At 35.5% G+C, this 27072-nt stretch overlaps 1 protein-coding gene across 1 annotated transcript in view; it reads left to right on the top strand.

The window, feature by feature from the left end:
* SOX5 (SRY-box transcription factor 5) overlaps positions 1–27072 on the top strand; it is a 404989-nt gene that overhangs the window by 88760 nt on the left and 289157 nt on the right. The window contains exon 3 of the mRNA XM_082742456.1: positions 10785–10995. Within this exon, the coding sequence (XP_082598582.1) occupies positions 10785–10995 (211 nt within the window). The remainder of the gene's footprint in view (positions 1–10784; positions 10996–27072) is intronic.

Raw genomic sequence — 27072 nt, forward strand, 5'->3', positions numbered from 1 at the left:
CTTAGCAGAAAGAACTATGAAATACTTGAATGTGCAAATATGCTGTTGTTTATGTTTTTGTTGTTGTTGTTTTGGTGGGTAGGTGTGGAAAGGGGTTTGTTTCTTGTTAATGTCTTCTTTACTTTCCTAGTAAAGAGACTGACTTTTTCTATATTTTTTACATATTTTGTGTTTTGTTCAAGATTTTATCCTAATATAATGCCTGGAGCTTACCTATTTTAACAAACACTTATATAGTTCTTGCCATGTCCCAGTTACCATTTTTTTTGAGTTTTATAATTTGTAATACATATACTAACTCATGTAGTAGTCTCCTAATTTCTATAACTCATTATTTTGTTACATGTAATCCACTAACCACTCATTGGGGTAGATAATAGCATAGTCCCCATTTTATAGAAACTGAGGCACAAAAGTATTAAATAACTTGCCAAGGGTCACATAACTAGTTAATGGTGGAGGCAGGATTTGAACCAAAGCTATTTGGCATGATCCTCTGTGCTTAGATGTCATCATCATTAACTGCCTTGCTAGTTAGCATATAAAACATTTTTATTACAAGAATGAAAGAGAAAATTGAGTGCGTGAGATATTTAATTTTAGTAAGTATTTTCATTACTGTCAAATTCTAGAGATCAATGACACTATATAGTAGCACCTATGAATTAATTATCATTTATTATTCCCTTTCATAGATTTGGAAACTGAGGTTTGGAGAGTTTAGATAACTCGCCAAAGGCTGTATAGTTAGTAAATGTCAAAGCCTGAATTTGAACCCAAACAGCCTAACTCCTGGCTATAGTTTGCTTAACCACTGCTTTCTGTGGTTTTGCTGACATCATATTTTACTGCATGGAGGATCACAATTTATTTCACTTACCACTGAATATATAGTCAGTTCCCAATTATAGATGATGCTAGCAAACCCTTAGCTTATTAATTTTACCAGGTGTCTGCTCTGTGTAAGAAACTGTTCATTGCTCTGTAGTGTAAAAAGGAGTCATTTAATAAATAGATCACAATTGGAAGATTCCTCACGTTTTGTTTCTTCCTTCAGACTCAGAGTGAATAAGTATTTAGTCAAGTTTATTAACAACTATTATAAGGATGTCCTGGAGGCTTCCAGAAAAATCTAGGAAAATCATAGATGAATTATTGCACATAATTGGTGGTTTGTTATAAGTTTTTTTCTTTATTTCTTAAAATAGTGTTATATGGTTCACAATACTAATGTTAAATGGAAGTGTTTCGATGTGTAGCTTAATTCTTATTTAGAAACATCTTATGGTTGACCTTTGAGCCCTCAGGGAAGAGATCATCAGACGTTTTAAAGTGTGCTTGCTGGATTGCTTAAACACAAGTAAGACAGAACAGAATCATCATCAGGAAGATAATGAGGCTGTCACAGCACAAAATGTTCTTTGTTTTTACAGGTTCTATTAGTTAATGTATCAGAATTCTCTAAATGCCACTTTTGCTTATTAAGTGGTTTTGAGAGCACATGAAAACATACAGTTTATTCTTGAATGCAGGATTTCTGAGGTTCTTGGTGAATGTGATTCTGTATTTAAAAACAACCATCAGACACTTCTGCCCGTGTAACGTCCACATGCAAATGAAGATATTTTCCAAAACTGTTTTTCCTATTTGTATAGTCTCTTACTGAATCAAAAAATTTGCACTTAAATTTTAATTCTACTCACTGGAATTAAATTAGATGGCAAATATGATATTGATTTAAAAAAACAAAGGAAACCTACTCTTATTGTGTTATTTTTATATTATAAATCAGATTTAACTATTAATAAATTCAAACCACATTTCCTAGTATGTTTCTTAAAATAATATTTTTCCACAATGCAATTTTGACATAAATCTCAAGTTTCCTAATCCACAGAGTTAGTAGGAAATCAGCAAACAGAAGCTCGTTTCAACGTGTGCCAGAATGACTATTAAAAATTAAGACAATGTCGTTTACCCCCGAAATGTATTGGTTATTCGTACCCTGCGTGTTTGCTGACTCTTATCCCTGACCTCCGTGCTCACCTGCCTACCCCTGCAATATGTTATCTTTCAGCTCTCTTCTCAAAACCATTAAGTTCCATCACTTTTCTGATGGCTCTCTTCAGTACTGCCGGTTTTTGTCACCTCCCTCTTTGCCTCTCTAACTCTTAAAGTTTTTCCTGTACCAGTAGTTCACAAAATTACTGAGTATCAGTCTCCCCTTGAAGAATTAAATCACATTGCTGGTCTTCACCCTCTGAGTTTCTGATTCAGAAAGTCTGGGGCGAGACCCGAGAGAAATGTGTGAAGTATTCTCAGGTGATGCCCGTGATATTGGCTCACAGACCACCATTTGAGAATTATATTTATATAAATCACCTATCTTGTATTGTTTAGTCCCAGGCAAATGCATTTTAAGATAAAATGTGCTTTTAAATGTTTATTTAGTTTTCTGATCAATAATTAAACATGAGCCTAAGCTAACATTTCATCTCAGTGCCTGGCAAAAAAAGGCAAACCAAGTTAGACTTTTGTTGAATTTCCATTCTATTGCACAGGAAAAGAATCTTTAAAAGATTCCATACTTTTAGGCTTTGAAGAAACATCAAACAGCTTTCACTTCTATTTGCACTGTCCAAAATACATAAAAAATCTTTGAAATATGGACTAGATCCTATATTTGAAATATAATGGAGCCATTTTTATAAAATAATAATATTTTACCCAAACTTGATGAGACCTGTCACTATTTAAAATAATAGATCAGCCCCAAGAGTGGGTTATGTCTGCATTACAGAGACAGGTGAACTTGTAAGGTTTATGCAGTATTCTTTAAACATTAGAACTAAGCAGAACATGGAGTATAGAACTTTCCTTACATTCTAGAGCAAAAAGACACTAATCCCTAATTGAGTACTTTAGAATTTCCACCTATTTTTAAAACTGTGATGATTTAACAATTTTAAGGTTTGAAAGTAATAATTTTCAGGAAATTTCAATATCTCATAAAATGTTGAAATGTGTAAAAATATAAGCATTCTGTAAAAATTGACCTTGGATTCTTATGAGACTGGCATCTTATTGTCACAACCCCCTAAGGAAGTTCAAAAAAGTGTGTGTGTGTGTGTGTGTGGCTTGCTTGTCACTGGATAGAGTTATGAACTACTCACCTAATATCTGGAATCTCAATTAGTCTACTACCTTACACTTACTTAAACATTAAGAATTGCTAATCTTGGGGACCTGGGTGGCTCAGTGGGTTAAGCCGCTGCCTTTGGCTCAGGTCATGATCTCAGGGTCCTGGGATGGAGTTCCGCGTCGGGCTCTCTGCTCAGCAGGGAGCCTGCTTCCTCCTCTCTCTCTCTCTCTCTGCCTGCTTCTATGCCTACTTGTGATCTCTTTCTGTCAAATAAATAAATAAAATCTTTAAAAAGAAAAAAAAAAAAGAATTGCTGATCTTATAAAACTCAGTTCATTTTACAAAGGTATTATCAGTGGCTTTTTCCAGTATAGAAAGGTGAGAAGTTCTAATAAACCCTGTCTCTGTAGGTTAACTAGGAAAATAGCCCAAACAAAAGTGCCTCTGTCAGTTTTCATTTTGTGAACCCCTGGACTCAAGTATACATCAGGCAGCTTTTTTTTTTTTTTTTTTCCTTAAGCAGAAGTTTAGAAAAGATTTTAAATTGGATAGCTTTAACACTAGCAGTAATCACAAGCGTAACAGACAGCCTTCAGAATCTCTCTGTAAGTGCTTACTTTTGTTTTATAGGTCTCGGGAACTGACCATATCCTGTTCCCAGAATACTGAATTTGATCATATTAACCAAAGAAAGACTCTTAGTGTTCTCTGCTGAGCTCTTTTAAGGGTTGGTTTTTGCCTCAGTGTAGCCTTCACATGTTTACATTCTGTTTTCAGGAAAATTCATAGTTGAAGATTGAACTGGTATGCTTTTTTAAAATGGTAATATTCATTTATAAAGGTTAGCAGTTTGTTCTGCTTTCTATTTCATATTTATATGTGCATTATCACAAGGTGATTACTGAGTAAGAAGACAGTGATTGCCATTAGTAATGCATTTCTTCCTCAGCATGTTTATTATTCTTTAAAGTATAATTAAAATCCTAGTTTCTTTTTAAGTGCTTATCACAGGAACAGTAAAAGTTTAATTTATTAACATATATATCTTTAGCTAAGTTTATCTGAATAAAGCATCAATAAAATCTATAGCTCGTTTTGCAAGTATTAACTGTCATCTTAAAATCATCTAATTGTATATATTAATGAGTTTATAATACAATTCTGGGAAGATGTGCATTTTATTGAGAGCTTCTTAACCAGGAATCTGTGGTTTATAAGCGTTCCTAGGGGATTTCATGGTGGAAGTTCACATTTGGAACTATGAAGGTAGAAAATTAATTCTCTAAAACCGTATGTGTAATTTTATGTGCTATTGCATGTGTGTGTGTCTGCTTATATGCTTGTACATGTGTATTTGAGAGAGCATCTATAGCTATCAATAGATCTAGAATCCAGGAGGATTCCTGGTTTAGGCTATCATGCAGAACTTTTATGAAAAATTACCCTAGCCAATAAAACTTTAAAAAATAATTGGAGTTTTTGCACAATCGCCATGTACTGTTTTAGTACTAAATTTACTAATCTAGTACTAAATTAGATTTGGCATCTCCTAACTTGACAGAGTAGGTTACATGTAGTACAGTTTAGTTTCAAAAGAAACATTTGGGATAACATATATTTTCTACCTATTTTTTAAAGAATTTAAGGATGACTTTTAAAAAAATTGATATGTGACATATAACATTTTATTACTTTCAGTTTTATAATGTAATGTTTCACTATTTATGAAAATATGAAATGATCACAGTAAGTCCTGTTAACATTGGTCACCACACATAGTGACAAAACTAATTTTTTTCTTGTGATGTGAACTTTCTAGATCTACTTTCTTAGCAACTTTCAGGTACACAAACAGTATTATTAACCACAGTCACCATGCTGCGGATTATATATCCGGGCCTTATTTATTTTGTAACTGGACGTTTGCCTACCTTTTCCCATTTCAGCCAGATATATTTAATTTATATGGTTTTCAAGATATTTTTCAAACTTTGTTTTGCCTTGCCCTGTTGATATTTACAAAACAGCACATTATTAGAAGAATATGATCATATTAAAACTTGTTCAGTACCAAAGCACTTTCGGTATGTATCATATGCTAGCTCTTTGTGATACCCAAATTCCTGAACTTGCATCAATGAGAATCTAGTTAAAGAGTATAGACTTTCTGCACTGGCTTTTTTTTTTTTTTCTCTAAGTTCCAAAACTTTGTTGTATTAAAAAGGAGGATAGAGATGCCCACACATTTTATAGATAGATTGAGGAGCATCGGGCTGACTTAGTCAGTGGAATGTATAACGGACAACATTGGATGTCAGGGTTGTGGTTTGAGACCCATGTTGAATAGAGATTGCTTGAAAATAAAATCTTAAAAATAAAAAAAGATAGAGTAAAAAACCATAAAGGACTGAGCATCATTATTTTGAATAGTCACTTAGAGATCAAATCTTTGTGTTTGGTTTAAATAATTATTTAAATTTTAAGGTTCTTTATTTTTAATATGGCATAAACCAGTGGATATTTAGATGGAGGCAGCTTTATAAGCCTAGAATATAGTTGGATTACTTAACTGCAATGCATTTATGTAACTTTTCCTTTAAGAGTTGGACATATTGGGGCAAAATCCTCTCATTTTCATAATTATTAAGCAGATGACAGTGCATCTTGTTCATCTATAACATTAACATAAACATACTTAGGTATTTGTTGCTGTTATTGTTAAAGATTTTATTTATTTATTTGAGAGAGAAAGAGAGACCACAGTTGGGAGGAGAGGGAGAAGCAGACTCCCCGCTGAGTAGGGAGCATGATACAAGACTCGATCCCAGGACCCTGGGATCACGACCCAAGCCAAAGGAAGACGTTTAACCAACTGAGCCACCCATGCATCACTCGTTGTTGTTTTTAAAAAGAGATAGTATTAGCACTGTGGTTGAGGGTTCTGGTGCCCATCAGGTTGCAGTTGATTACCTACTCTTTTATTAATCGTACCATCTCATGCATTTACTTCACTCCATATCCCTCAGTTTCTCCAGCTTTGAAGTGCAAATCATAATTAGGCTTGCCAGGAGAATTAAATGAATTAATGCATGTAGCACATGTTAAACAGTGCCTGACACAAAGTAATATTCAGTAAATATTGGCTATTATTCTTACCAATTATAGTTGGATAGACTATTAAATGTAGTGTTCTTGCTACCCTGTATTAATTTAACTTGAGTGTATAGGACTGAAAAGTAAATATGGTAATGTATTTCTTGAGGCCAGAAGTCAAGGATGAAATGACATTTGGACGCTGAAAGGAACATTAGGTCTGATTGACTCACATATAATGTCTTTTTTCAAATGAATCAATTCTTTTTAATCATAACATTATCTAAACTAAAATTTGAATATTGATGTTGAAATATGTCTCACAAAGTGTTCATAACAAAGTGCTATATTTAGAATGAATTAACAAGAATGCATTTTTTCCAATTTTTTATTTAAATTTTAATTAGTTAACATATAATGTAATAGTAGTTTCGGGAGTAGAATTTAATGAATCATCACTTATATATAACACTCTGTTTATCACAAGTACCCTCCTTAATACCCGTTACCCATTTAACCCATCTACCTACCTTCCCTCAGTAACCCTCAGTTTGCTCTTTATAGTTGAAAGTTCATTTTATGGTTTGCCTTTCTCTTTTTTCCCCCATGCTCATCTGTTTCATTTCAAACTCTACATGTCAGAGAAATCATACGGTATTTGTCTTTCTCTGACTGACTTATTTTGCTTAGCATAAAGCACTCTTAACTCCATTTCATTGCAAATGGCAAGATTTCATTCTTTGTGATGGCTAAGTAATATTCCTGTGTGTGTGTGTGTGTGTGTGTGTGTACGCATGCACGCCCATGCATGCACACATGCATCTTCTGTGTCCATTCATTAGTTGATGGACAGTTGGGCTCTTTCCATACTTCCATAGTTTGGCTATTGTTGATAATGCTGCTATAAACATTGGGGTGCATGTGCCCCTTTGACTCAGTATGTTTTTTTAAAGATTTTATTTATTTTTTTGACAGAGATTATAAGAAGGCAGAGAGGCAGGCAGGGGCGGGGTGGGAAGCAGGCTCCCTGCTGAACAGAGAGCCCAATGTGGGGCTTGATCCCAGGACCCCTAGATTATGACCTGAGCCAAAGGCAGAGGCTTAACCCACTGAGCCACCCAGGTGCCCTTGACTCAGTATTTTTGTATTCTTTGAGCAAATGCCTGGTAGTGCAATTGCTGGGCCTTAGGGTAGTTCTCTTTTTAACTTTTTGAAGAACCTCCATACTGTTTTCCAGAATGGCTTCTTCCAGTTTAGGAATGCATTTTTTTTTTTAAGTTACTTAAATAAAGATAGATATACTAGGCAGATCCCTCTCTCTATCTTATGGTTGCATAGGTGACAGAGGGGGGCAGAATTAAGTAAAGATTTTTCAAGTGTAAGAAAGGAAGATTACCAACTTTGTTCTAAAAGTTTGGAACCCTCTTTTATCTTTAGTCCTTAAAAATTCAGTATCACAATTGTGAAAGTTCACGGCAAAATACTGAAGCTTGCCTTCAGCATTCACAAAAATCTGATGAACTATATTTTGCTAGTTTGGACCACTAATACTTCTATTAGCGGGCTCTCTGGATGTTCACCTACCAGCAAATGAAGAGGAAAATGCAGTCATTACTGCAAATATGGTAATTGTAATTCCAGAAAAGAAACTGAAAATTATAGGACTTTCTTGACTGAAGACTGCACCAGCGTTCTTTAACAAGCTCTTCACCATGCAAATGAACAATGGAGTCCCACACAGAAACATCTGTTAACTGTGTAAAACCGTTAAAGGGATTAACGGTGCTAGAGGCTGAAATGTAATCAGACCGGTGAAATAGTGATAGATAAAATATTTGTACATGAAATTGTAGTGATAATTAATTTTTAATACTGTTTTGGTAACTGAGTTTAGAATACTAGTGAAATGATGTTAAACTCTTTAAAATACGTCCTTGTGTTTTGCAAGGTGTAGAAAATTAGAGACATACAAGATGGGCTGTTATTTTACCTTACTTGATTTTGAAATAGTTTCTGATATTTTAATAGATGTCATTGTATACAATTTGGGTGTCTTTCCCTCTGCTGAAGAGGCTATAGAAAGATATATGTAATTTTCAACTATGGAAAATGAAGTTCAGTAGCCAAATTCCTGTTTATTAAGTTTGTCATCATATAATGTGAAAATAGAGTATGGAATAGAAATGTTCAACATTGGGTTTTTCGGCTTTGACCCTGGAAATAGTAAGAAAGATCTGTGGAAAAATGAATACAGAGGTTTTGCTATATTCTGGTTTGAACATGAAACTGAGCTAATGTGTATTATGGGCCATTCATAAAAACACTCCTTAGTTTACTGAATGGATTTATGATTGCTCTTGTCAGGGATGTGTGTGTGTATGTGTGCGCATTTATGGGTTTGCTTGTATTTATGTGTGGATTTTAAATAAATAATTCTAGAAGTGTACCTTCATTTAGCCTGCAGGGGGTTGTAATGATTACATTATGCATATTGATTTCTAAATCCAAGTACATAGTAAGCTAAGATTCATCTTTGAATGTATTGTCTATAGAATATTCATTCAAGACATAGTAATGTTTTCTGCATATTCTGTTATGTTTATAAGAAATGGAAACCATTTTGAATGTAGAATTATAATTTTGAAGAGTCTGTTTGCACACATTTTTTACTTTGACTTTTTCCACATCGCCTAGTACCACCCAACAAACTGACACTTGCACCATAGCTAATGTCTTTCTTTCACTATTATCCACTAACAAAAAAAAACCATATAAACAGATTATGATTATGTTTGTGTCAACATCTCTATTTTAATCTATTTTTTAAAAAATTTTATTTATTTATTTATTTATTTATTTATTTGAGAGAGAGACAGTGAGAGAGGAGAAGATCAGAGGGAGAAGCAGACTCCCTGGGAGCCTGATGGCGGGACTCAGTTCCGGTACTCTGGGATCATGACCGAGGCCGATGGCAGTCACTCAACCAACTGAGCCACCCAGGCACCCAACATCTCTATTTTTAATTTGTTTTTAAAAGTTGAAATGACAGTTTTATCAAGTCTTTTTAATATATTTTTAAGCTAGTCAAATATATTATAAATAATCTTAAAAACATTAGATATCAAATCAGTGTGATCTGTCACACATCTGACCCCTTTTCTGGGGTCAGGAGATCCTATTAATACATCTTAGAGAAGAAATGTATAAACGGCCTATAACCTGTTATCCTGACTATTAGGTGTGTGTACATTAAAATATATTTTAATGAAATCATTTAGTATTATAGAATTAAGAAATATACTTACAGAGAGACTAACTTCCTCAAAGATCTTAGGATACAATTTTGTTTATTTTTTAAAGATTTTATTATTTGTTTATTTATTTATTGTGAGAGTGGGAGAGAGAGAGTGAGAGAAAGGGAACACAGGCAGGGGGAACAGCAGGTAGAGGGAGAATCAGGCTCCCCGCTGATCAGGGTGCCTGATACGAGACTCAGTCCCAGGACTCTGGGATCTCAACCTGAGCCAAAGGCAGGTACTTCACTGACTGAGCCACCCAGGTTACCAGATTACAGTTTTAAAGAAGAGATCTGCTTTGTGGAAAATCAAAGGATTGTAGAAGTAAAAGATTATAAAAAGAAAACCTTTAAGTGAGAAAGTTATTTTATATCATTTCAGTATCATTCCTCTCACAGATATCTGAAAAATCAAGTTAGTGCCTTTTATACAAAAGATAGCCCAAATATTAGATAGCTAGAGTTGGTCAAGACATTATGGGGAAAATAATGATGAAAAGAACATCAAATGTTTATGTTTAAATTTTAAAATTATAGAATAAATTCTTTTTATACACATACACAATTATGAAGAGGGAAAGGTTGCAAGAAACTTTGTTTTATAGGGCATGTGAGGCTTAAAGTGCAAAATCTGGAAGAATATTGACAGAAACAATGCTTGGGGTAACAAATGGATTTAGAAATGTCTTTGGTATAAGCAGAAATAAACTTTCAATATTCCTATCTGATGTCAAAATAACCTGTGTGGCTGATGCTTTCTTAAAAGCGTGAGAGGGAGGTGGAGAACTAAAAAAGGACCCTGCTTTAATTAGGAGCAACCATCAAGAAAAGGCAGCCAGTTAAAATGAAAAGCGAAGTGCAGAATGTTACTTGTTTAAATATTACAGTGTCATGAGGATGTTTAAGCAAGATGACTGGTGCATTTAATGTCCCTAGGAAAATCTAAGACTTTTCAAAGAAAAGTAGAAGAATGCATCTGATCGGTATAGGCTTTGTATAAGGCTTTATTGCCACTTGTTCTCAGTCTAAGGGAGAGGGTCTCCATATTTTTATTTCTTGTATGAATTGATCTTTGACTCACTCTGTGCCAGCCTATAAAGTTAATGCATTCTTTTTTAAAAAAATTATTTATTTATCTTACTCTTGCAGAGTGACATTTCACTTTTTCATGTTTTAGCTAAATAAGCCACATAAGCAATTAAAAAAAAATCACTGAATTTTAAACATTTTTTTTCCCTTTGCTTTCTCTTTCAGGAAGTTGATGGCAATAAAGTTATGTCTTCATTTGCCCCACACAACTCATCTACCTCACCTCAGAAGGCAGAAGAAGGTGGGAGGCAGAGTGGTGAGTCCTTGTCAAGCACGGCCCTAGGAACTCCCGAACGGCGCAAAGGCAGCTTAGCTGACGTTGTTGACACCTTGAAGCAGAGGAAAATGGAAGAGCTCATCAAAAATGAGCCAGAAGGTAAAGCCTGGAAAAGGGAACAAAGTGTTTGCCATCTCTTTACTTTAGCAGTCGGAGTTTAACTTCTAGATCGGTTTTTTGACTTATACTCAAAGTTAAATTGGACAACATGGAAACCTAATGTTAAGAAGATGGATAGATTTTTTTTTTTTTTCCAGAAACATTCCAATGTCTGTCCCGATTTTTTAAAAATCATTATTTTCTGTTGTGATGTCTTCCTCATTTTCACACATGGGTAAGTTGTGGTTGAGTAAAACTTAAAGATTCAAGAATAGAATGTGACAGCAGAGCCCAGAATAGGTACCACCTACGTCCCAAATATCTGCAGACTTGTGTGTTCATCTCCAGTTTTTGTCCCCAAGGCCATTTTACAACTTTATTAAATTGTACGACCTTACTTATAAAGGAATGCATCATAATGCTACCTTAGTTTCATTTGTTTCTTATATAGTCCAAAATTAATATGGTTATGCCTGCTCTGTATTTAAAAATTATTGATTCTTTAATTCTGTTAGCCATGCTGAAGTTCCCATTTTGTTTAACTTCCAGGATGCCTTTCTTTTTAAGATTTCATCTTCTAAATTACTTCAGTAGTTACTGATAGTAGCCGATAGGTGATCTGCACATGAGATATGTTAAAATTAAAGCAAACAAACAGAGGCCCCTGGGTGGCTCAGTTGGTTAAGCATCTGTTTTGGGCTCAGATCATGATCTCAGGGTCCTGGAGTCCAGCTCCACTTAGGACTCTCTGCTTACCAGGGAATCATCTTCTCCATCTCCCTCTGTGTTCTCTCTTTCTCTCTGTCTCTCTCAAATAAATAAAAATATTAAAAATAAATAAATAAGGCAAAAAAACAACTGATGCCTATTATAGAATTTATGCATAAGTGATAGTCACCCTTTATGTTACGGATATTTCCTACCACCTACGTAAACCTGTGTTCTTCCTAAGTTTGCCTGCCATGTTGCACATAAGAACATGCCTCCTATTTAAAAGTCAGATGGAAATTAAAAACAAACAAACAAAAAATAGTGACTTAAAAAGACATATTTTATACCAAAAATATACTGCATCTATACTATCTAACACTGGGTTGGGCTCATTTCTAGTCTGTTGTTAGGACACTAGCAAATTATGAGTATATATGGCACAAAATGTATGTTAACCAGTATATTTGGGAGTCATATGGTAATTAAATATTTCTGGGTCCCTACCAGATGCATAGCTGGGACATGGATTTTAGTTATAATTTATGTAATTCACATGATCTTACAGTTGGAAAGAATTTTAGAGATAATCTAGTCAGCCAAAGACTTTTGGCTTTCATCCACGTGGAGATAAAAATGGGGTTTTGAGGAGGACCTAGACAATTTTTTTAATGTGCTGGAATTTTTCTTGATATTAAAAATACTATCTTCTTATTTAAGAAGTATTTTAAAAAACCATAAAAATTGAAAGGAAAATCAAAATTGCTTAATTTTATAGCTTTCTGATATAACAACTCTTTTTTTAAAATTAATTTTTTTTCAGTGTCCCAAAATTCATTGTTTATCCACCACACCCAGTGCTCCATGCACTATGTACCCTCCCTAATACCCACCACCAGGCTCACCCAACGCCCCACTCCCCTCCCCTCCAAAACCCTCAGTTTGTTTCTCAGAGTCCACAGTCTCTCATGGTTTGTTTCCCCTTCCGATTTCCCCCAGCTCACTTCTCCTCTCCTCCGTGCTATTCCTTATGCTGCACAAGTAAATGAAACCATATGATATAATAACTCTTAACCTTACGGTGCATTTCTTTCTTATCTTTAATTTTACATATTCTGTTCATTTTGCATGATTAACTTTATGCTTTTATTATTTTGTGTCTTTTATATTGTCATATGTTATCATTAACTAAAGTCCACAGTTTATTCATAGTTCATTAGTCTTCACCCAGTGTGCTCTTTCTGTTCTAGGATGCCCTCAGCGATAACATGTTACATTTAATTGTCATGTCTCCTTGGGTTCCCTTTAGCTGTGACAGTTTCTCAGACAGTTTTTGTTTCTGATAACCTTGGAAGTTTTGAGGAATACTGTTCAGGTATATTGTAGAATGTCCCTCTATTGGGGTTTATTCTTTTTTATTTTATTTCTTTTAGTGTTCCAAAATTCATTATTTATGCACCACACCCAGTGCTCCATGCGATACATTCTCTATTGGGATTTATCTGGTGGTTTTCTCTTGACTAAACTGGGGTAATAGGTTTGGGGAGGAAGATAATGAGGTAAAATACCTTTCTGTCACATCATATCAAAGGTACATACACTCTATATGATTTATGAATTTGATGTTGACCTTGATCATCTGGCTGGTACAGTGTTTGTCAGGGTCCTGCACTATCGTTATTTCCTGCCCCCTTTCCATATCACACTATTTGGAAGGAAGATGCTATGTGCAACCCACATTTAAGGAGTAGGGAGTTAGGTTCCTTCAGAGCAGAGTTTCTACATAATTTATTTGGAATTCTTCTGCATGGGAGATTTATCTCTTCTCCATCATTTATTAATTTATTCAATCATTTATTTATATCAGTATGGACAGCATGGGTATTTTATACTTTGACTTATAATCCAATTCTACTTTATTTTGTTGCTCAAATTTTTTCAGCTTTGGACATTGGAAGCTCTTTCTATTGACTTCTGTGTCATTTTGATATACCACTGTGATTGTAGTTAATTTTTTTCTGGAGCCCTTCTTACTTTCTTGCACTGTAGGGTGCTTCCGACTCATGTTGTGTATCTCATGCTCTGGTTCAAAAATCAGTCATTTCTCTAGGAAACCCTGGTTCCTCTTTTTGGAGAATGGTATTAGAAAGCCAGATCTGGATACAGGGTGTGCTCTTTGCTCATAAGGCTTCATTTCTTTAGGGCCTCTTACCTGACAAAATGAAGAAATAGATGTGTGTGCTAACCCGTATACATATATATCTATAAATATTTCTATGTTGAATTGTCTATATATTAAGCTAAACATGAGTTCTTACTACTCTCCACAACTGTAGTCCGCCCCCCCAACTTTCATTCCCCCCTCATTCCTTATTGATGGGCACATTCCCGTCCCAACTGTGAGTAATCTAGATCGAACCATCACCATCCATTTACTTATTGTTCAGTTCCAGCATGTATGTTTAACAGTATCAGATTTACTAACTGATAATACCATGGGGAACATCTTTACCAATAGGGTATAGTCCTTATATGCAGTTCTTTTTGTCTTTAGTTTTACAGATTCATTTCCAAAACGAGTTAGTACATTTTCCTCCACCTTATTCAGTGAAGTTCTCCCATACATTTGTAAGATGATTAAATTTTTTCTGTAGTTTTTCCCGTTATCTCTCAAATTACTGAATTACCTTATAGAATCCTCTTACATCAGTATTCAAACTTTCTGTTGTACATTTCTACATTTTTTTTGACAAATGCGTATTGCCACTTGTCCACCGTGGCCGTCATTCAGAACAGTTGTTTGCTAACCTTAAAAATCTCCTGTGCTTCACTTATTCATCTCTCCCTCTTGCCCTCGAATTCCAGGCAATTGTTGAACTTTCTACTATCTCTGTAGTTTTGCCTTTTCCAGAATGCCATATCAATGGAATCATACAGTATATAGTCTTTCAAACTGGCTTCCTTAACATATCAATGTGTATTTAAGTTTCCTTCATGTCTGTTCCTGGCTCATTTCTTTTTAGTACTGAATAAAACTCCACTGTATGAAGGTATCATGGTCTGTTTATCCATTCACCTATCAAAGGACATCTTAGTGGTTTTATGTTTTTGGTTATTAAGAATAAAGCTTTTATAAATATTTATGTGAAGGTTTTTGTATAGACATAAGTTTCTAACTCAACTGAGTAAATACCTAGGAGTGTGATTGCTGAAATGTATGGTAAGAGTATGCTTTGCTTTATAAAAACAAAACAAAACAAACAAACCAAAAAAACCTGCCAAACTGTCTTCCAAAGTGGTTGTGAGATTTCGTATTCCCAGTAGCAATGAATGTGAGTCCTTGTTGCTGCATAGCCTCACCAGCATTTGATATTGTAAATTCTTTGGAATTTATCTATTTGCATTGGTTTGTAGTGGCATCCCATTGTTGTTTTAATTTGTAGTTCCTGATGACATATAATGTGGAGCATCTTTCCATATGTGATCCTTGGCATTTGTGTATCTTCTTTGTGCCTGTTTACAGCATTTGCTCATTTATGAATTGAGGATTTTTTTAATTGTTGAGTTTTAAGAGTTTTTTGTGTATTTTGAATGCAAGTCCTTTATCAAATATGGGCTTTGCAAATATTCTCTTTCAAGTTGTGGCTTTTTTTTTTTTTTTTCTTTTAACATCTTTTGCAGGGCAGAAGTTTTCATTTTGATAAAGTCCAACTTACCTCTTTTCTTACATTGATCATACTTTTGACGTTGTAGCTAAATACACACTGCCTCACCCAATGCCATTTAGATGTTCTCTGCTTTTATCTTCTAGAAGTTGTATAGTTTTGCATTCTACAGTTGAGGTCTATGATCTGTTTTGAGTTAATTTCTGTAAAGGTTTAAGTTCTTTGTCTGATTTGTGTTTTTGCAGATAGATGTCCAGTTGTTCGAGCACCAGTTGTTGAAAAGACTATCATATGTCCATTGAATTTCCTTTCTTCATTCATCAAAGACTAGTTGATTGTACTTGTGTGGGTCTGTTTCTGTCCTCTATCTTCCCCTCCATTGATTCACAAGCATGTCTATGCTTGTGCCAACACCTTGATGTCTTAATTGCTATCACTTGCAAGTTGGGTGGTGTCTGTCCTCCTAATTTGTACTTTTACTGCAGTATTATGTTGGTTACCTGGCTCTTTTACCTCTCCCTGTAGACTTCAGAGTTAATCTTGATATCTACATAATTATGTCCTGGGAATTTGGGAATAATTGATATCTTAACAGTATTCAGTCTTCCTAACCATGAGCACAAAATATTTCTCTATTTATTAAGATTTTCTTTTATTTTTTGAGTTTCATAGTTTTCTGCTTATAGATCCTCTATGTATTTTGTTACACTTATACACAATATTTTCATTATATTGTATTTTATTAAAATTGTTTATTTATTTATTTATTTGAGAGAGAGTACCATGGGAAGGGGCAGAGGGAGAGGGAATGAGAGTCTTAAGTAGAATCTGCACTGAGCACAGAGCTTGACTTGGGGCTCGATCTCACAAACCTAGATCACAACCTGAGCTGAAACGAAGAGTGGTATGCTTAATTGACTGCACCACCCAGGCACCCCTCATTATATTGTATTTTTTATTTCAAATTCCAATTTTTATTGCCGGTATAAAGGGAAGAAATTGGCTTTTATATATTAACCTTGTATCCTGTGACCTTGCTATACTTGATCATTATCTCTAGGAATTTTTGCGTATTGTTTACATTTTCTGTATAGACAATCACATTATCTGTGAATGAAGAAAGCTTTATTTCTTCATTCCCAAGATATATCCTTTTTATTTCCTTTTCTTGTCTTACTACATTACCTGGGTTCCAGTACAGTGTTGAATAAGTGATGAAACGACACATCTTTGCCTTGTTCTTGACTGTAAGGAGAAAGCTTCAAGATATCATCGTTATATTTATTAGTTCTGAGTTTTATGTAGCTGTTCTTTACTAAGTTGAGGAAGTTCCCTTCGATTTCTAGTTTGCTGAGGGTTTTCACCATGAATAGTTGCTAAATTTATCAAAATTTTTTTCATCTCTTGATACGATGCACTCGTCTAAGTTTTTATTTTAAATTCCAGTTAGTTGACATATAGTTGACATATAGTGTAATATTAGTTTCAAATGTACAATATAGTGATTCTACACTTCCTGCAACACCTGGTGCTCATCATCACAGGTGCACTCCTTCATTCCCGTCACCTACTTAACACACCCCCCACCCACCTCTGCTCTGATAACCACCAGTTTATTCTTTATAGTTAAGAGTCTGTTTCTTGGTTTGCCTCTCTTTTCCCCCTTTACTTATTTGTTTTGTTTCTTAAATTCCACATATGAGTGAGATCATAGGGCATTTGACTCTCTCTGACTTATTTTGCTTAACATAATACTCTTTAGCTCCTTTAGTGTGCTCATATGATGAGATTTTTGAATGTTGAACCAACCTTGCAAACTGGATAAATTCCACCTAGTTGTGGTTTATGATGTATATAATATTGGATTCAGTTTGCCAGTATTTCGTTGAGGATTGCAGCATCTATGTTCATGAGAGATATTGGTCTGTAGTTGCTTTTTTTTTTTTAATGCAATGTCTTTACCTGATTTTTGTAGTAAGATAATGCTGCATTCATAAAATGAGTTGGGAAGTGTTTCCCTCGCATGTTATTGTTTGATTTTGGTTTGAGATGTGTTTGTGGTCTAGATCTAAGGTCTAGTGCTATAGAGTGGATTACAAAGTAGTTTGATTGCATGTGTGTGTGTGTGTGTGTGTGTGTACATTTAGGTGATATTCTCCAAGGAAATTTGGTACATGACCTTGTTATTTCTCCAGTGTGTCATGTTGGCTTCCAAGTAGTTTCACAGACTCTGAATTTGGAGGTACATGACAGGACAGATCCAAATGAGCAACTCCCAGAAGGAAAGAAGACAGTAGGCAGTGCCTCCCATTTAGATGCATTGGGATATAGGATCAAAGTGTACTATCTAACAACAGGTGCACAACAGAAGAGCAGACAGAGATAGAGCATCCACAGCAGGAAGAGTTGATGAGGAAACATCAGTATTAAATGTGGACGTTATACTGTTTTCATTATTGTATTTCCCACAACTTTTTTTTTTTTTTTGGTACTTTGCCTCCTACAGCTATATTAAAAGCACAGCTCAAGACAGACTTGCTAATGAATAATATAAAGACATTGAAAAAATACAGAGACAGTCTTGATGGAAGACAAGAATAGCAACTGAACATGGCTAACATTTAAAAGCTTGAGTTCCAGAAAGATACTTTACGGAACCCCTAAGATTTATTTATGTTTATGTACACAAGATTCCTAGACATGTGCTTTAAGTACCCAGAAATGTAAATACACTCACTCTTACTAATAAAGAAATTTGCTGTGGCAAGTACATTTATTTAATGACTGCAACAATTGAGAGAGATGTCAAGCAGCGATTTACATATTTCAATAAAGTGATGTTCTTAAGAAAAAATATAGAAAAGCAGAAAAATCATATCATAGGAAAGCAATAGAATGTTGACAACAGTTTATTTAACTGCGAAGAGAAGAAAACATGGGCAATTACTTCCAGGTAGATGTGTAAAAGTCCATCCCAACAGTAAGTAGGAAGTTATATTGGCTTTAAATACTCCATTAATCATAGGGTATGGTATGGTTGGGCGTGAGAATGGCCACTGAAACCTGACGTCGTGTAAGCATTAGAACAATTCCACTGTATATAGTACCAAAAAATGATCATAGCTCTGTGATATACTATAGCATCAAAAGAATAAAATAGGAATAAATTTAGCAAAAGAACTGCAGAACTTATACTCAAGAACTACAAAACATGGTAACAGCTTTGTGATGAGAACAGCAACATGGGGATGAGGCAACCAGAGATAGGGTGAATGGAACTAAATGTTAAGCTCACAAATATATGCCACAGAAAAATCCCCTCTTCCCCCAAGCTATTTTTTCCATTGTTTTTCAAAGGCCATTAAAATGAACAGCAGGTTGTAATGAAAATTTCATTAAGCCCCAGCTAAATCATTATGAGGGTGCCATATTCATGCCTTTGCTTCCTCTCATTGAGGGGGGAAAGCAGATTTCAGTAGAAAATCTTTATTATTTCCGACCTTATCCCTGCCAACAGCAAACTAGCAAAAATTCAGAAGTTAGAAGAGAATGGTGTGTCATACAAAAGGAGGCCACTGAGGTGAAATGGTTAGAAAGAAAATTAGATTTGCTTATGAGTTGAAGAAAAAAAAATGGCTCTTTTATTCCAGCCAGTTTAGTTTTTCAAGCAATTAAGATATTTCAGAAGTTATAAATAGGAGAAAAAATATTAATGCATTTTTGTTTTTATCTTTTCCCTCCATCAGAATTGTTGCCTGTCGTTATTCAAAAAAGACTGGCATGAAAGACTCATTTGTCCAGTGTCTCTTAACTGACATGGAATGCCAAACTTCATAGTAAATTCACAGCTCAAAATATCTATCTGCCCTATGCCATCTAGTTATATTATACTTGCTAATAGCAAAGCTCTATCAGTTAGTCTTTAACTAACTTATCAGAGGCTAAGAATAACAACAAGGTTTAATATTACAGTATGGGTCATGTAATGCCTGCATCAAAACATTGATTAAATAATGATGTATTAGTGGGGGAAATGTAACGTATATTAAGTGCATCTCATGTGTGAACTGTAGTGTTACATAATTTATATGAAACACTTCATTTAATCTCTACATAAACCTTATAGCCAAGGCTGCTATGTATAGCCGTCCCAATTTCAGGAAGTGCCACTCACATGAACTAAATATTCTTATTCTTATCATCTCCATTTTCAGATGAGAAAACATGATTAAATATGTCAGAGTGTGACTAAGTGTCAGGGTCATTATTCAAACTGAAGTCAAACTAAACTATAATCCATGCTGTTAACCACTAGTTACACTGTTTCTTCCAATTAGGAATTTGCCAGTAATGGTTTAATGTTACTCTTCAGCCCACATGTGCCAAAATTCCTTTGTAATATGAAACAATAAAGTAGCACTTAATAATTATCTGCCAAAGGAAGTTCCTGATGTCTCAGTGCTGATCACATTTCCAGAAAGTTTTAATTGAAAATCAGCTCATTTTGAACGTTTTGAGTTTAAAATGCGAAAGAAAGAAAGAAAGAAAGAAAGAAAGAAAGAAAGAAAGAAAGAAAGAAAGAAAGAAAGAAAGAAAGAAAGAAAGAAAAGAAAGGAAGGAAGAAAAAGAAAGAAAGAAAATGCCTTGGAGAGTATCTTAATAAAAACTTGTTTTAGACTTTATTATGTCGAGAGCAAAATAGTTGTTGAATAACAGAAATTCAGAATTGGAATGAAATGTAGAAATATTTTGGGCTCTATCCTCATTTTTGAGACAGACAGGGACAGAGAGAGAGAGGAGCGAGCCTGAGACTGACGGAGGCAGAGAGATGTGCCTGCAATCCCACAGCAGTCGGTGTTAAAGCCAAATGAGAATCCAGCCCACAGCTTACAGGCATAGGTTCCTTTGTTTTCTTGTTCAGTTGCAACAGACATTCAGACGTTCTTTTTTCTCTTTCTCTTGGTCTTTTAGAAATAATGTCACCTTACCCTTGGTTTTGAAGGGTGTTTCACTGTTCCTTAAATTTGATGGAATCTAAGGCAACCAGATATCTTAATTTATAAGATTAATAGGTATCCACAAATGTCCTGAGTTCCCAAGTTCCAGTAGCTAGGGATGATCTATAAATACAGATCATCATTTACGTATAGTGGGTCAGACTCAGACTTTAACTTGATATTCATTCAAATTTTCGGTCATTAACTGCACAGGTGAGAATAACTTTTACCTTGATGAGACATTAAATACCTAACTTACAATTCTTTTAGAAACAAACATTATAGCAGGCCTCTTATTTTAACTTTTCTGTATTAACATCAACATTGTGTTCTGCCTTTCTTTGCAATGGCCATTTCAACTTATAGGGAAATTTACATCTGTTCCTTCTAGAAACACAACAGATAAAACTTATTTTTTCTTGATTCCCACCTTTATGTATAGGTTCTGTTCCTCTTCTCTCCATGTCTCAGTTGTTAGAAAGAGTACTCACTTGCTTTAGCTTTGTCATTTTTTAATTAAGTACTGTTATTTGTCTTCATCGTTACCCTTACTCTACTGTATAATGGCCCATATATTTGTCAGTTCATCCCCTACATTAACTCCTTAAAAGTGAAGGTAGTGTACATAGTAAATATTCAAAATATTTGTTGGAAGGATGCTTTTACTTCCTTAGTGTTGCCCCATAGATGTCTTGGGGATGGGAGGCAAAGACCTTAACAAATATAGGTCTCTTGTTCCAGATATTGTGGGAGCTACTTCATTTAATCCTCAAAAATGCCGAGGTTAACATCAGGCTTAGTAATTTGTGTGTGTGTTTGTTTGTTTGTTTGTTTGTTTACTGGGAGAGAAAGAGGAGGGGAGGAGAGGCAGAAGGAGAGGAAAAGAGACTCTTAAGCAGACTCCACTCCTGGTATGGAGCCCGACATGGGGCTTCATCCCGGGACTCTGATATCATGAGGTGAACTGCAATCAAGAGTCAGACGCTTAAACTCCTGAGCCACACAGGAGCTCCCAGAAGTTCAGTACCTTGCTTATTTTCTTATTATATGGAGGAACTAGAATTGGAACAAAATTACTGTCCTTTAACAAACTACTTGGTATTGAATATAAGACCATATATAATCTGTCTCAACCCCTTTTATTCACTTAATGTTATTTTCTCCTTTTCTAAGATATGTTCTTGTGCTCTCTTACCAAACTGTATGCGGTTCTCTCAATACTGTATTTTTACTACTACTCTACTTTTTCATATGTGGCTTCTTCTGCCGAGAGTGTCATTCCCGGTCTTAGCTACCCAGTATATTTTTATTCACCTTTAAGACTCAATACCTTCTTGGGGCGCCTAGGTGGATCAGTGGGTTAAAGCCTCTGCCTTCGGCTCAGGTCATGTTCTCAAGGTCCTGGGATCGAGCCCCGCATCGGGCTCTCTGCTCAGCAGGAAGTCTGCCCCACCCCTTTCTGCCTGCCTCTCTGCCTGCTTGTGCTCTCTGTCTGTCAAATAAATAAATAAAATATTAAAAAAAAAAAAAAGATTCAATACCTTCTCTGAACACCTTTGTCAGAATTTGGCTTAGTCTAACTATTAGCATTAGGTAACCTCTATTAGTTCTTACCTCATGATCACTATTGTTGACTTCCCTCCTGTCTTCCACAAGAGTATGTGACTGAAGAAGAGTCCTTAGTTGAATTACCTGTGCCTGTTTTGTGATAATGGGCTTGACACATAATAGGTGACTATTTATCTTACTGTGTAGGACAGTTAACTACCAATTGATATACTGTAACTTTTGCTAACTAACCCTCCCCTAAAAATGAGGGGCTTTTGGCTTCATTTATCTTTTTCTTCCAGCTTTGACGTTCTCTTTTCTGCATATTTTATTCAGACTCTTCTTTGACCTCCCTCTCTATGTATCTCATCATCTTGTCTTCTCCAAACTTCTCATTATTTAATCTTTGATATATTTACTTTTCATTCTTTCTGTGACTTAGAGATTAAAGTTTTCTTTTTTATTTTATTAATATATGATGTATTATTTGCTTCAGGGTTACAGGTCTGTGATTCATCAGGCTTGCGCATTTCACAGCACTCACCATAGCACATACCCTCCCCAGTGTCTATCAGCCCGCCACCCTCTCCCTCTAAAGTTTTATCTTATGTCACAAAACTGGATTATAAAATCCAGGGTAGAAAACTAACATACACACAGAATGAAACTTTATATTCACATTAATCTTTTAAATGACTCTAATATTTCACATTTCTCTAAGGAAATATGTTGCTGTTATTTATGCATTAGTGGCCATAGACAGTAATTCTCTCCTACTCCAGTAGGCAAAGTGAAAAATGAATTGAATTGATCTATGAGTAATTTTCCAAAATTCAAAGCTAAAACTGGTTCTTTAACAGTGTGTCAGCACAACGGAGACCAACACCCTTTTCTAGGTGTATAGAGTTGGCATGAAAGAGAGTTCTTATTTCTTATGATAGCCTCGAGATGGGCACAGCTTAATTTTGGATCTTCTGTTCCACAACCCTATTTCCCCCTCCCCACACATCGTGCATGTTAGAGGGCTTTGGTGGAAGAAAAATGGCTGATTCCTTTCAGCACCTTCCCTGTTCCCTCCAGTCTTCCAAAAATTTTAACATGTTACCTCAAGGGTAGAATTTCCAAACCCAGGACTCATGATGTACTTTTTAAATTTTAGATAAGAATTTCTTGCATAAAACTGAACATCTACCTTATTATTTCAATTGTAAAAAAAAAAACACAATGTTTTCTTGCATTTAAGTTGCTATAATGACTGTGTTAAAGTAATGAATATCTGCCTTCATTTGGCAATGCTAACTGCCCTACTTTCATCAGAGAGTTGTTGAAGGAAACAAATGAGGTAATGCACATGAAAGTACTTCATGAATTATAACCAACTTGGAATTAGACCAGTTATTGTCATTATCACATCTTGTCTGGTTAGAAACATTAGTACTTTAGGCATGCTGGAAACATTATATAGTTTCCAGTGTTGCTTTCCCAGAGTGCTTTTAGGTAGAAAAAATAGAATTCAGACCTGCAAAATTCTGGAAATTTACGATATGTAACGGACAACAAAAACAACAAACCCAACCTTCACAAAAATCCTGGGATAGGTAGTCGCTTTGATTTTACTTACATGAATTTCCCTAAATAAAATGTGGTCAAGCCATTTTCTACTTCAAGAATTACTGTTCAAAAAGAAAGGTTTTTCTAAATTGATATGGTTGACGTTGCAAACTGTGACCAACATGAAAGTAGGAAAGGCATTTTAACATGGCATTTGTGGACTTGTTATATTCTTATTTCTAAATAAATGTGAATGTGTGCTGAAGACAGATTCTAAATGAGGGCTCCCTTGGCCAAAGTTTCATAATTTTCTAAGATTTTCGCCTTCTTTTATGTGGTTTATTTATTCTTCCTTTCCTCCCCCCTTCTGCTTTTTTCTTTCCATTCCTTTTGTGTGTGCATGTGTGCGTGTGTGTAGCCCTCCTTTCAGATCCCACATATGCTTGGTTTTATTTAGCATCTTATCTGTCAGTGTTCTTCCTTCTTAGAGTGACGCCCACACCTCCAAAATTGTTGTGCCGTGATGAGTGTACTCCTTGTGTGTAAGAAACTGCATTTATTTGTGAAATTTCATTTCTACTAGAACTAGACTTTGTCATTATTTACACAACTGGAACTTCTTTTTCCTGAAGTTCAGAAAATCTTTGCTCACAATTTATATTACAAGACCCTAAAGGCACAACCTATTACCAAAATCACCCAGTGTTACTCTACATGAAACACTTCATTGCGTTTAGTACAGACTTCACAAAAAGAGTTTTCTTCTTGTGAGAACTAATCAAAACAATGGCATGGGTTGGAAAAAGTATATATTGTGATGTACTTCCAGCCTTTAAGAGTCATCTATAGGTCATAGACAGTCAGTAGGTCAAGGAGATACTGAAATTTTCATTCTCATTTTCTCTGTGTCTTCTTGTCTTTCTCTCCAGCAGACACAATGGGAAAGATTGTTCCCTTAGGTGGAGAAACTTAAGTGGATATCACCCTGACACTGTACAATACAAATCCTCAGTGGCAAATACAAAACAAAACAAAACAAAACACAAACTACCTTTCATTTAATTCCATTTGTAGCATTTGCAGGATGGGGTTGGAGAGATTTTAAGTCTATAATTACAGTATTTGTGAAACAAAAAGTGTATACAAATTGTTGGTCATGAATGATCCTTTCTTAAAACTTTAAAATATGTATGGATATTGTTTTGTAATGTATCCTTCTGATATTTGCATCTGTCCCACCTATTGAAAATAATTTACTTTCATTGATTGCCCCTTCTATGATACTTACACTTTTTTTTCCCACCAGAAATAATTATGTTAATGCCCTTTTAACTTTTATTACCAGTATGTTGACCATACAGAGCCATTAGATCCTCTAAATGGGTATAAAGCTTTCCCCTGTTTTAAGAGTTATTTGAGGGGTCTGAAAGTAGATATTATAAGCAGCAAATATTCATCTGTGGTGTGCTACAGCATTGCCTGTAATCATTCTGTGGAAAAGACGGGCCCCGGGTACGTACTTGGCCTTGTGAACATCCCTACAGGCATTGTATGTTTGATGTTTGAGTTTACATTTTAAAACGCAATGCCTGTTCTTATCATTTAAATGTCTGTTGTTACGCCACCGTTTAGAGATTAAACTGAAGCATATTACATTCACAGACAAGTTGAGATAGAAATTTGGAATTGCTTCCTAATTTTACCAACTTTTTAATTACTATTTTTTCTAAGGAAATTAGGGAAATTGACTTCCCTAAATTCACAAGCCCAAAGCATTCCATTAATTGGGCAAAGAAGAGGGCACTTTGAAATTCCCTCTTGTTTTTAAAACCACATTTGATGAGGTGGGAAAAATAAAAAGTGAACGGATCAGGGGAAAAGCTTAAAGATACTTTAATTGGCAGAGGTTTGAGTTGCTTTTGTTTAGTTACTCACTGTCCTTTTGACAAAGTACATGTTGAAGAGGCTTTGTAAGTGCTGTCCCACTGAAGGACAAACAAGGGTACTTTTCAATTGAGCCCTTTTAAGTTTTGTTCCTCACACTCCCGCTGCTGTTGGAGGCTACTCGTAATGCATTGTGGCTGTGTGTTCATCGCTGTGGTCTGTCACTGGAAAACGTCTCTCTTCTTGTTGAGCAAGCTAGACTCTAACCTCCAGGCACCCTTTTCAAAGGCACCACTGTATGGAAATCGACACTCATAAAACGATGATAAAGAAGAGAGTTTATTTTTTAAAGGTCAGGACAAGAAGATGCCCTCGAATGCCGCAGCGCCTATTTCTTCAGGAATAAGTATTTTAACTTGAGCACAGTTAGCCGAGTTTGAAGCCTTGTAAGTTTTCAACACTGAAGGGAAACTTGTTCACTGTCCTCTCCTTTTCAAGTGGCATCTATCCTAGTGGCTTGTCTTGATAGTTTTGAATTCATTAAGTGTTCTAGGAAATTAATTTATATCTTCTGGTGAGACCTTCTGACTTGGATTGTAAATAATGGCTCAAGGATTACCTTTGGGATCTCCTTTCTGTAAAGCAGCAGGTCCCTGAGCTGAGAGCTAGGATTGTCTGATAAGGGAACCTGTCTGGCCAAGAAAACTTCTATTTTTCTTTTTAACTGGAATGTGTACGTTTGTTAATAATATGATTTGATACTTAATATTATGTCCTTAATGATCATCTTTCTGAGAGCAATTAAGCCAGCATGGTTTTTTCAGGTGTCTATTTGTCTGTGAATATAAGAGCTCTATTTGATTCCTCTCATAGGTGAAGTTGTCTACAAAGAGGACTCTATAAATAATCCATTCCAACATCTCTTTGCCCAAATGTTTTTAATATTCTCTCAGATAAATATGGCACCCTTGTTTTGCTTGACCTTAACTAAAACTGTCAGTTCCAGACTTTCGGTTTTAATTCAAGGATCGCTTAAAAAAGACCCATTGACCCAGGCTGTCCATTTAGAAATAAACATTAGCGGAATGTGCCAGTCCTCCTTGCTGCTTATGTGCCACAGCTTTTGGAGATATCATTTATTTAAGAGGGAAGAGCCAGCCACCTGTTTCTGAGCCCTCTTTTCCCTCACATTAAAGGTTCAGGCTCCTGCTGAATAGTAACACTCTAATCTGGGGGAAAAGACACAGCATTTTTCTGAAACTGATTTCTCAGACTAGGCTAGCCGGAGGATTTTCTGCATTTGCCCGTGTGTGTGTTTTTTCACTCAGCTACCCTTGAGGCACTTGTCACGACTGTGCATATTAAAATTAATCAGACCTCCTAGGCCTGTGTGGCTGTGTGTTGAACATGAAGAAGTGGATATCAAGCAAATGCCCTAATTAAATAGGCCTGCTTGGTTTTGTTCTAGTGGATGCTTGGTCTTTTTTTTTAATAGGAGCTGCTTACAGGGAAGGCACGGACAGCACTAGAGTCAGTGGAGAGCTCACTCAGAGTTTCCTTTGCCACCTGCTCCCAGAGTTCTGAGACCTCAAGGACTCCCAGTGTGCCTTCCTTAACCGCCGTTCATGTTGAGGACAAGAATGGCCAAGATGGTGAGGGAGCAGTGAGGCAAGGGCAAACCAGAATGAGCATATGACCTGGACATTTGGATTGATTAAGGCAGT

This window comes from Mustela nivalis (assembly GCF_964662115.1).
Source record: "Mustela nivalis genome assembly, chromosome: 7".
Taxonomy (NCBI): domain Eukaryota; kingdom Metazoa; phylum Chordata; class Mammalia; order Carnivora; family Mustelidae; genus Mustela; species Mustela nivalis.